A 12,226-nucleotide genomic window follows, 5' to 3' on the forward strand; every position below is an offset into this window, starting at 1 on the left:
TCCTTTAGATGTCTTGTAGTAGAAATTATTTTTCTGACTGCCTGCAACAATATTTAAGAACGAGCATATGCTTTTAAAAATTTGTAAAGATACGCACTTTAAGTGAAATTATTTTTTAAAGATTTCATTTATTGTCAGAGAGAAAGGGAGGGAGCACAAGTAGGGGAGCATCAGTCAGAGGGAGAAGCAGGCTCCCCGCCGAGCAGGGAGCCCGATGTGGGACTCGAACCCAATGTGGGACTCGATCCTGGGATCATGACCTGAGCTGAAGGCAGATGCTTAACCGACTGAGCCACTCAGGCATCCCTTAAGTGAAAATTTAATGTGGTGCAACCTGATTACATTTTCAAGTCACTTTGATAACCTCACTTTTATCATACATTTTAGCTTGTCTAAAATTTTGCTTTAATTATCTGGCACCTATTATGTTGAGAGACTGTATTAATTTGTCCTCTCTCATCAAATGAAATACATAACCAGAAGAAGTTATAACTTGTTTTAGAAAGGAGCTTTTTCTTTTTTAGCTTATTTTCCGTACTTATTTTGGTATATAGAGATGTTAGAACTCAGATTCTTTTTACAAAACATTAAATTAGTTACACCAGCATTAAAATTTATGGTAAGGTTGCTTGTCATCATTGGGAAACTCAAAATAATTATAGTTTAGTTTAATAAATGAATTATATGCAAGTAGTAGCTAAACAAAGTATTTAAAGTCAGTGACCAATTAAAATATATTTAAAAATTTATAATGGCATAACCTTTTTTGAAGAGGAATACAAAACATTTTATGATGCTTTTAGGCCTCAGATGGATATATAATTTTAGCAATTTACCAGGAGATTATAATTTGCTCATATTATGAGGAGTCCTATTGAATGAAGAGTTGATTTGTGTCATAGATACTCCTTAGCTATAGGGACGAATGATGCTTATTAGCTTATGTATGAATATATTTTCTAAATATGTTTGTTTTCCAAATTAGTACTATGATGAACTCAGGCTGTTACCTTGGTAGTGTTTTCAAACAGTTAAAACAGTAAATAGAGACTATATATATATATACACACACACACACACAAAATATATATATTTTTAAAGATTTTATCAGAGAGAGAGAGAGCATGTGCACAAGCAGGGGGAGCAGCAGCAGAGGGAGAAACAGGCTCCCCACTGGGCAAGGAGCCCAATGCGGGACTTAATTCCAGGACCCTGGGATCGTGACTTGAGCTGAAGGCAGATGCTTAAGCGACTGAGCCACCCAGGTGTCCCGATACAATATGATATTTAATATACATATTTCAATACGGGATGCATTTCTTCATATAATAATATGCCTTTTTAGTGAAAAACAGCTATACATAGACCGACATTCTGATAGTTTGTACAAGGGGAGCCACCAACTACATAGTTTATTCATAAATAAGAGCTGATCATAAATAAATCCACAATAGCTTTTCTACTTCCTCTGCCTTTTATTTTTCTTAAAATGTTATACTACCACCCCAAGTAATGCTGTTTTCTTTCATTCTACACTTTGGCTTTATGATCAAATTAAGTATTTTTCAACCTCATTTAGAATCTACTTCAGAAAGTGCTATGGAAGATTCACCTACTACAGATCGATTGAATTTTGACAGATTTGATATATGTAGATTGTTACAGCATGGGGCATCACTTTTGGGATCTGCTGGTGCAGAATTTGAAGTACAAGATGAAAAATCAGGTATGTAGTAGTCCTATAGAAGAAAGTCTGAAATGTTTGTGTTCAGGCTAAAATATCACTTGGTATGCTACATATCAGTCATGCAAAATCTTAATAGATGTTACAAAATGTAAATTGAAGTATGCAGTTGGGGAAGGGGAGGCATTGTGGGTGGAGAAGATAACCAAAAGTATTTGGTCTAAAAATATGCTATATGAATATTTTCCTCCTTTTAAGTGAATGTGTACCATATCTATACATTGTTAATAGATACATATTAGTATTTCAGCAGGCTTTTTATTATGTAATAGAGAAATTATAAAGTGTACCCCAAGAGCCTTGGTTGAATAGATTTTAAAAGCCAGGATTAGTACAGTTTGTGATACTGTTTTCATAATTCTGGACATTTGAGAGGCTTTATGACAGCTTTCTTTTTATCATGTGTTTAAAAAATTTAAATAATTGGATCTCATGCTGGTGACCAAAACAAACACTAAAAATCAAAAAAATAAATCTTGGGTAGGAAATCGTCCCACTGTCTTTAAACTTACAGAATCCATCTGGATATAAAATAAATTTTTTGGCCATTCAAGATTGATGCCTTGAGTGGAAAAAACCTTGATGTTTTTGATGGATTTCTGTAAGTAAGTTGCTCTTTTGACTAAAAACAACAGTTTTTGTTACTAATAAAATTAATCATTACTCAAAGCATATCTATCTAGCTAAGTTAATGAAATGATCACTTGTTCCTCTTAAAAAAAAAGTCAAACACCCATTTACTCTTGCTTAAATACGGTTTCTATTGAAATATTTCTGGTTAATCTCAGAACAGCATAGGTTGTTGAAATGTGCAGGTCCCCTTATATGCAAATTTTTTTTCAATAAATACAGTATGGTACTGTAAATGTATTTTCCTTATGATTTTCTTAATGTTTTCTCTAGCTTAGTTTACTTAAGAATATAGTATATAATACATGTACAAATACGTGTTAATTGTTTATGTTATTGGTAAGGCTTTTGATCAACAGGAGGCTATTAGTAAAGTTTTGGGGGGGTCAAAGTTATACACAGATTTTCAGCTGCTTGGGGAGTTGGTGTCCCTAATCCCCACATTGTCCAAGGGTCAATTGTACTTTAACTATTTTTGGAGAGAATTAAGAGGGGAATTTGGTTAAGTTCCAGAAAAGCATAGTTTTTCTAATAAGAGAGGTAGAAATCATTTCAAAAACTTTCTGATTTGAAAAAAGTTCTCTCTAAACAGTAAGTTTACTAATTTTACTGTTGTACTCCTATCAGAGATCATTGGCCCTTATCCAGGAGTAAAAGTCAGTGTCACCATTGTCACTTAAAAAAATATATGTAGTTGGGTCTTATCATCGAGATTCAGATTTAATAGATCTGTGGAAAGTTCTAGGACATTGTATTTATTTATTTTTATTTATATATTTTTTTAAAGATTTTTTATTTATTTGACAGAGAGAGAGAGAGAGACAGTGTGAGAGGGAACACAAGTAGGAGGAGAGGGAGAAGCAGGCTTCCCGCCGAGCAGGGAGCCCGCTGCAGGGCTCGATCCCCAGGACCCCGGGATCATGACCTGAGCCGAAGGCAGACGCTTAATGACTGAGCCACCCAGGCGCCCCTATTTATTTATTTATTTACTTTTTTATTTTTTAAAGATTTTATTTATTTTTTTGACAGAGAGATAGCACAATTAGGCAGAGTAGCAGGCAGAGGGAGAGGGAGAAGCAGGCTCTGTGCTGAGCAGGGAGCCCAAGGTGGGGCTCGATCCCAGGACCCTGAGATCATGACCTGAGTCGAAGGCAGCCGCTTAACAACTGAGCCACCCAGGTGCCTGTATCAAATTTTATTTAAATTTTTAAATTTTTAAATTTAAATTCAGTTTAGTTAGCATATAGTGTATTATTAGTTTCAGGGGTAGAATTTAGTGATTCATCACACAGTGCTCAATATATCAAGTGCCTTCCTTAATGCCCATCACCCAGTTACCCCATCCGCCCACCCACCTCCCTTACAGCAACCCTCAGTTTGTTTCCTATAGTTAAGAGTTTCTTGTGGTTTGTCTCCCTCTCTTTTTATTTTTCCTTTCCTTCTATGTTCATCTGTTTTGCTGCTTAAATTCCACATTGTAGGTGAAAACATAATGGGATTTGTCTTTCTCTGACTAACTTATTTCGCTTAGCATAATACCCTCTAGTTCCATCCATGTCATTGCAAACGGCAAGATTTCATTCTTTTTGATAGCTGAGTAATATTCCATTGTATACATACCACATCTTTATCCATTTATCCATTGATGGACATCTGGGCTCTTTCCATATTTTTTTTTATTAGTAACATATATTATTTGTTTTGAGGGTACAGGTCTGTGATTCATCAGTCTTACACAATACACAGCATTCACCACAACGTGTGTGATGTCCATCACCCCAGCCACCCCATCCCCCTTCCCCACCTCCCCTCCAGCAAACCTCAGTTTGATTCCTGAGATTAAGAGTCTCTTATGGTTTGTCTCCCTCTCTGGTTTCGTCTGGTTTCATTTTTTCCTCTCTTCCCCTATGATCTTCTGCCTTGTTTCTTAAATTCCACAAAGCAGTGAGATCCTATGATAATTGTCTTTCTCTGATTGACTTATTTTGCTTAGCATAATACTCTCTAGTTCCATCCATGTCATTGCAAATGGCAAGATTTCAATTCTTTGATGGCTGCATAATAATCCATGGTATATATATATACACCACATCTTTATCCATTCATCTGTCAATGGACATCTGGGCTCTTTCCATAGTTTGGCTATTGTGGACATTGCTGCTATAAACATTGGGGTGCAGGTGCCCCTTTGGATCACTGCATTTGTATCTCTGGGATAAATACCCAGTATAGTGCAATTGCTGGGTTGTAGGGTAGCTCTATTTTCAACTTTTTGAGGAACCTCCATACTGTTTTTCAGACTGGCTGCATCAGCTTGCATTCCCACCAACAGTGGAAGAGAGAGGGTTCCCCTTTCTCAGCATCCTCACCAATATCTGTTGTTTCCTGACTTGTTAATTTTAGCCATTCTGACCAGTGTGAGGTGGTATCTTATTGTGGTTTTTTTTTTTTTTTTTTTTTAAAGATTTTATTTATTTATTGAGAGAGAGAATGAGATAGAGAGAGCATGAGAGGGGGGAGGGTCAGAGCGAGAAGCAGGCTCCCCGCCGAGCAGGGAGCCTGATGCGGGACTCGATCCCGGGACTCCAGGATCATGACCTGAGCCGAAGGCAGTCGCTTAACCGACTGAGCCACCCACGCGCCCCTTATTGTGGTTTTGATTTGTGTTTCGCTGATGCCGAGTGATGTGGAGCATTTTTTCATGTGTTGGCCATTTGTATGTTTTTGGAGAATATGTCTGTTAATGTCTGCTGCCCACTTCTTGATTGGATTTTTTTGTTTTTTTTGGGTGTTGAGTGTGTTAAATTCTTTATAGATCTTGGATACTAGCCCTTTATCTGATAGGTCATTTGTGAATGTCTTCTCCCATTCTGTAGGTTGCCTTTTAGTTTTGTTGACTGTTTCCGTTGCTCTGCAGAACCTATTTATCCTGATGAAGTCCCAGTAGTTCATTTTTGCTTTTGCCTTTGGAGATGTGTCTAGCAAGAAGTGGCTGCAGCTGAGGTCAAAGATGTTGCTGCCTGTGTTCTCCTCTAGGATTTTGATGGATTCCTGTCTCACATTGAGGTCTTTCATCCATTTTGAGTCTATTTTTGTTTATGGTGTAAGGAAATGGTCTAGTTTCATTCTTCTGCATGTGGCTGTCCAATTTTCCCAACACCGTTTGTTGAAGAGACTGTCTTTTTTCCATTGGATATTCTTTTTTGCCTTGTCAAACATTAGTTGACATTGAGTTGAGAGTCCATTTCTGGGTTCTCTATTCTGTTCCATTGATCTATGTGTCTGTTTCTGTGCCAGTACCATACTGTCTTGATGATTACAGCTTTGTAATACAGCTTGAAGTCCAGGATGTTGTATTTAAAAGAAAAAAACTCTACGGGTGACTGATACATAACCAGGATTAGGAACCCCAATTTTTGGGCAACTAAGATTTTAATGCTGTTAAGTCGCAGTATGCTGATTAGTGCTCATTAAAAATTCTCTTAATTAGATTTTCTTTACGTGTCTGTTTATCTGTGTTTGTTTCCTCATACACGAAGGACACATCCATGATTAGTATAGGTGCTAGTCTGATTTTCCTTTGCAGTTGTATAGGTTATTTTCCCCAATAGGGCTTTCCCTGGAATGAGAGGACTGAATTTGGGTTCTGTATAAGTGTCATGGACTTGTGATCCAGCAGTCTTCACTTTTGGATGCCTAGTGTTTTTCCCTCCAGGTAGAGCAGTCTTAAATTTTTAAATAGCTTTATTGAGATAAAATTCACATACCATACAGTTCACCCATTTTTAAAGTGTACAATTCACAGATATATGCAGTCAGTTTTAGACTATTTTCCTTATCTCAAGAAGAACCCTATAACCTTTAGCTTTCAACCTCCTACGCCTACTACTTTCCTTCCCTTCCCTTCCCTTCCCTTCCCTTCCCTTCCCTTCCCTTCCCTTCCCTTCCCTTCCCTTCCAGGCCGTAAGCATTTTTCTGTCTCTGCCTATTCTGAACAGTTCTTATAAATGGAATTATCTAATATGTGATCTTTTGTGACTGACTTCTTAGAGTGTTTCCAAGGTTTATCCACCCTGTAATATATATCAGTACTTATTTCGTTTCCCTAAATAGTTTTTATTACTGGATGTATCAGTTTTTTAATTGTGGTAGAGTGTAGATAACATAAAATTTACATCTTAACTATTTTTTTATGTGTATAGTTCAGCAATATTAAGTACATTTACATTGTTGTAAGCCAATCTCCAGGACTCTTCATGTGGCAAAACTGAAACTTTATACAGTAGTCCCCCTTATCCACAAAGGATATATTTCAAACCTGAAACTGTAGGTAGTAGTACCAAACCATATATATACTCTTTTTTCCTGTACATTTAGTTTATAAATTAGGCACAGTAAGAGATTCACAACAACAATAATAAAATAGAACTATTATAACAATATATTTTAATAAAAATTATAGAAATCTCTCTCGAAATATCTTACTGTAATGTACTCACCCTTCTTGTGCTGATGTAAGATGATAAAATGCCTAGGTGATGAGATGAAGTAAGGTGAATGACATAGGCATCGTGATGTAGTGTTAGGCTGCTATTGACCTTCTGACAATATGTCGAAAGCAGGATCATCTTCCTCTGTACTGTTGTTGACTGGGGGTAACTGAAACCATGGACCGTGGTAACTGACAACCACGGATGAGTGGGAATTACTGTACCCATTAAACAATTCCCATTCCTCACTCCCTCCAGCCCCTGGCAACCACCATTCTGCTTTCTGTCTTTATGAATTTGACCACTCTAGGTACTTCATATAAGTAGAGTCATAACAGTATTTGTCCTTTTGTGATTGGCTTGTTTCACTTAACATAATCTCCTCAGCATTCATCTATTTCATTGTCTGTGTCAGAATTTCCTTCCTTTTTAAGGCTGAATATTATTCCAGTGTGTATTTATACCACATTTTGTTTATTCATCCATCAGTAGATATTTGGGTTGCTTGTACTTTTTGGTTATTGTAAATAATGCTGCTATCTATGAACATGGGTATACAAATATCTTTTTGAATTCCTGCCTTTAGTTCTTTTGGTTATATACCCAGAAGAGGAAATACTGGATCACATTGTATTTCTATTTTTAGTTTTTTTAGGAACTGCCATACTGTTTTCCATAGTAGGTATACCATTTTACATTCACACCAGCAGTGCACAAGGTTTCCAGTTTCTCCACATCCTTGCTGTGTTGGGGGGCCCATAGGTGGTGTATTAAATTAAGAACATGCAGATTATGACCTGCTGAATGAAAATGCATAAACTACTCACATGGAGTTGGCAGGTAGCTCCTCAACATCAAGTTCCCATTTTGGGGAAGTGAAAACCCCAGGTTGTTTTGATTGAAGACATGATTTCAGTTCACTCACACAAAAGAAATACAAAGTCACATTGGGTGTGGAGCCTATTTAAAAAAATAAATAAATAAAATGGTTTATTTCCACAGGAGTGGATCTCATTTTATATATATTTGATAATTAACAGTAGGGCAATGGGGGAATCTCAATGAAAAGTCCTAGAGTGTTTTGTTAGCTAGAACACTTTTTTTTTTTTTTTTTTAAGATTTATTTATTTATTTGACAGAGACACACAGAGAGAGGGAACACAAGCAGGGGGAGAGGGAGAGGGAGAAGCAGGCTTCCCGCCGAGCAGGGAGCCCGATGCGGGGCTCGATCCCAGAACCCTGGGATCATGACCTGAGCCGAAGGCAGATGCTTAACGACTGAGCCACCCAGGAGCCTCTAGAACACTTTTTTTTAATCATAGTTAGGACTCACAGAGATTGTGAGTATGGTTTGTTTTGTTGTAATTTTAATAATTAAAATTTTTAATCAAGTTTGATCTTCATTTATTAGAAAACTTCTTACCTGATTTGGAGGAAATATATTTCTTTTCTGTTTAAAGGTGAAGTGGATCCTAAAGAGAGGATAGCACGACAACGGAAACTATTACAGAAGAAACTTGGTCTTAATATGGGAGAGGCCATTGGAATGAGTACTGAAGAACTCTTCAATGATGAAGATTTGGATTATACCCCGACTTCAACAGCCCTTGTAAACAAACAACCTGTAGGTAAAATCTTTGGTTGTTTGATTGCAAATAATAATACAAAGGTTTTGCCTCATTTTGCCATGTAATTGCAATTAAAAAAAATGCTGTTCTTAATTATGCTCATTACCGCTTGTGCCACCATAATTTAGTGTCTTCGTAAATGGATTTCTAACAACAGATTCTTAAGAGACAAAGTTCAGCCTACCTTGTAGACTCTGGATTGACTGTTAGATAAAAGCTGTGGGGGACTTTTTAGGAGCCACTGCTGTTGAGAGATCCTAGTTGCTTTTTCCTTTGTTTTTTAATGAAAAAAAAGTAAATGCTTGAGAGACTGGAAGATAGTAAGGGCTAGTGTGATGATACTAAAAATCTTTAGAGCTATGACTTATTCTTTTATTTGAGAAAGTAACAGACATGATAACAAGAACACTTTTCAAACAGTGCAAAAAGGTATACAATATGAAGTAAAAGAAGTTTTCAATAATTGATGGACATCCATGTCCCCATGCCCCACAGGCAACCCTTTAACTTGTACATATATACACGAGTATTTGTGTCTTTTTAAGCCATATATACCTTTTCCCATTTCATATAACTGAACATATTAATATATACAGATTGATTATATATTTTTTGATAGCTTCATGCTCTTTTGTTGTATTGGCTGTACCATAATTTGCTCTGTTTTCCTCCCTTTTCTCTATTCTTCCAATTCCCATTGGATGCCTACATGCTGTTACTGCCTTTTTTCTTTCTTTCTTTCTTTTTTTTTTTTTAAAGATTTATTTATTTATTTATTTGAGACAGAGAGAATGAGATACAGAGAGCATGAGAGGGAGGAGGGTCAGAGGGAGAAGCAGACTCCCTGCCGAGCAGGGAGCCCGATGCGGGACTCGATCCAGGGACTCCAGGATCATGACCTGAGCCGAAGGCAGTCGCTTAACCAACTGAGCCACCCAGGCACCCTTTTTTTTTTTTAAATGTCCCAAACTATTTAAGCTCCAGTAAAAGCTGTGGCTCTCTTCTCAGAAAAATTCACATGCAAGTGAAATATTACCATTCAAGGGGTTTGGTATTCTTTCCTCTTGCCCCTGCAGTATCTTTTAGGGTTTCCTGGTCCTTGTTAAGAATTCTTCCTTTGTCGGGCGCCTGGGTGGCTCAGTTGGTTAAGTGACTGCCTTCGGCTCAGGTCATGATCCTGGAGTCCCGGGATCGAGTCCCACATCAGGCTCCTTGCTCAGCGAGGAGTCGCTTCTCCCTCTGACCTTCCCCCCCTCATGCTCTCTCTCTCTCTCATTCTCACTCTCTCAAATAGATAAATAAAATCTTTAAAAAAAAAAAAAAAGAATTCTTGCTTTGTAGTCATGAAACACCTTCTCTTTCTTTTGGCCTTTTCTTTTGCCTTTATACTAGTTGTTCTCTAAACTATCAGAATTTGCAAACTGTTTTTTAGGGTTAAGGGAGTATGTGTTGATGAGTAACTTTTGCAGACAAGAAAATAATTGGAACATTCCAGAGGAAAAAAGAAGAGTACAAAGAGGCAGAAGATATGACATCAGGAAGGAATAGAAAGAAGTGGGGTACAAAGGGAAGCATAGGTGTAAATAAAAAATAAGAAAATAGAATAAAAGAGAATAAAAATGTAATGTGATCACAGTGCTGTAATTGTGTAGGATAGAAGAAAAAAGGTGGACCAGGGATATTAGAGAACATGGGCTATAGACAGAATAGTTGTATATGGGATGGGCAATAGCCAGTTTGAGGTTTGCAGGATCCAAGATGGGTTGGCCTTATATGTCATGGACCTATGGTAGGAGTTGCTTAATGTTACTTGTTGCACTAGGTTCATCACTGCTTGTATTTATGCCAGTGGTCCCTGGACCAGGACTATAGTAGGGCATCCATATGAGTGACCCTGATTGGTTGTCAAAGTGTGAATTTCAGTTGAATATTAATCAGTTGAGAGCAGAAAGGATTTTTAGGCTTGAGTTCGAAGCATTTCTACCTCACAGCCTTTATAATGTCATGAATTTTGGAAAAGAGCAAAAACAGTAGACAGGGGCCCCTGGGTGACACAGTCAGTTGAGTGTCCCATTCTTGGTTTCTGCTCAGGTCATGATCTCAGGATGGTGAGATAGAGCCTGGTGTTGGGTTCCAAGCTCAGCAAGGAGTCTGCAGAGTTTCTCTCTCCCTCTCCTTCTCTGTGTGTGTGCATGTGCACACGCACACTCTCCCTCTCTCTCTCTTAAGTGAATATATAAATCTTTAAAAAAAAACCCAAAAAACAAAAGCAAAAAACAGACTGACTGCTTAAGAGGGAAGGAGCAATATGGGCTAAGTTGACTATAGGATGCTAGATCACTACTTATGGCTGTAATTTTCAGTTTTTTCAACAGATTATTATCAGTTTCTTTTATTGATGTTCTTTATAACTTTTGGGTGGTATTATGGTTATTTATTAATTTTTTTTGGTTTTGTTTTGTTTTTATTTTAAATCCAGTATAGTTAACATACAGTGTTATATTAGTTTTGGGTGTACAATATATTGATTCAACAATTCTATACATTACTCAGAGCTCATCAAATAAGTGTACTCTTAATCTCCTTCACCTATTTCACCCATACCTCCCCTCTGGTAACCATCAGTTTGTTCTCTACAGTTAAGAGTCTGTTTTTTGGGTTGTCTCTTTTATTTTTTTCTTTGTTCATTTGTTTTGTTTTTTAAATTCCAATTATGAGTGAAATCATATGGTATTTGTCTTTCTCTGACTTATTTTGCTTAGCATTATCCTCTCTAGATCCATCCATGTTATTGCAAATGGCAAGGTTTCATTTTTTATGGCTGAGTAATATTCCATTGTATCTATATACTGCATTTTCTTTATTACTGTGGCTGTTTTGAAGTATCACCTTTTCAAAACCCTCTCTATGGGTTATGATCATACATTTGTGCCTCATCTGTGACAATAAAAATTAAGAAACACACAAGCATCTTTTGGGAATTGGAAGAATAGGGAAAAAGGAAGAAGAGAGTGAAATTATGGTAGAGCCATACAACAGGATAGCATGATGTCAAAATGTGGTCAATTTGGATATAGTGAAATTAATAGACATAGTCCTCTTCTGAGGCTAAGACTATGGGTATTTAGCTTCAAAAGTTAAAACAGCATTCTTTTATTCTTTTAGACTCTCCAGGCAGCTGAATTGATTGACTCAGAATTTCGAGCAGGAATGAGCAATAGACAAAAGAACAAAGCTAAAAGAATGGCCAAGTTATTTGCAAAACAGAGATCCAGGGATGCAGTGGAAACTAATGAGAAGAGGTAGTAATCTTTTTTTGCTTATTCATTTAAAATAATGATGCTTTATAGCTTAAATCTGTGTCTGCTTTTTTAAAAAAATATTTGCTACATTGTCTTTGGCTGTGGAATACCATTTGGATTGTCTTGCTCAATTGTCAGAGATTATTTACTACTACTAGGAACTAGGACAGCTTCCCCAGAATAATTTACACATGCAGATTTTTTTTCTTACTATTTATGACCTTTGGATGAAGCCTGAAGATCTTCCAAGGGAAGTGCATTCCAGGTGGAGAGAACAAGTGTAAATGCCTTAATCATAGACTATTCAAGAAACAGAAAGGCCGGGCGCCTGGATGGCTCAGTTGGTTAAGCGACTGCCTTCGGCTCAGGTCATGATCCTGGAGTCCCGGGATCAAGTCCCGCATCGGGCTCCCTGCTCAGTGGGGAGTCTGC

At 37.2% G+C, this 12,226-nt stretch overlaps 1 protein-coding gene across 1 annotated transcript in view; it reads left to right on the plus strand.

Moving 5' to 3' along the window:
- The window catches only part of BTAF1 (B-TFIID TATA-box binding protein associated factor 1), a 109,462-nt gene that overhangs the window by 21,148 nt on the left and 76,088 nt on the right, over positions 1-12,226 (plus strand). Inside the window, exons 4-6 of the mRNA XM_021699555.2 lie at positions 1,580-1,726; positions 8,325-8,488; positions 11,658-11,794. Of these exons, the coding sequence (XP_021555230.1) occupies positions 1,580-1,726; positions 8,325-8,488; positions 11,658-11,794 (448 nt within the window). The remainder of the gene's footprint in view (positions 1-1,579; positions 1,727-8,324; positions 8,489-11,657; positions 11,795-12,226) is intronic.

This window comes from Neomonachus schauinslandi, chromosome 6 (assembly GCF_002201575.2).
Source record: "Neomonachus schauinslandi chromosome 6, ASM220157v2, whole genome shotgun sequence".
NCBI classification, from domain to species: Eukaryota; Metazoa; Chordata; class Mammalia; order Carnivora; family Phocidae; genus Neomonachus; species Neomonachus schauinslandi.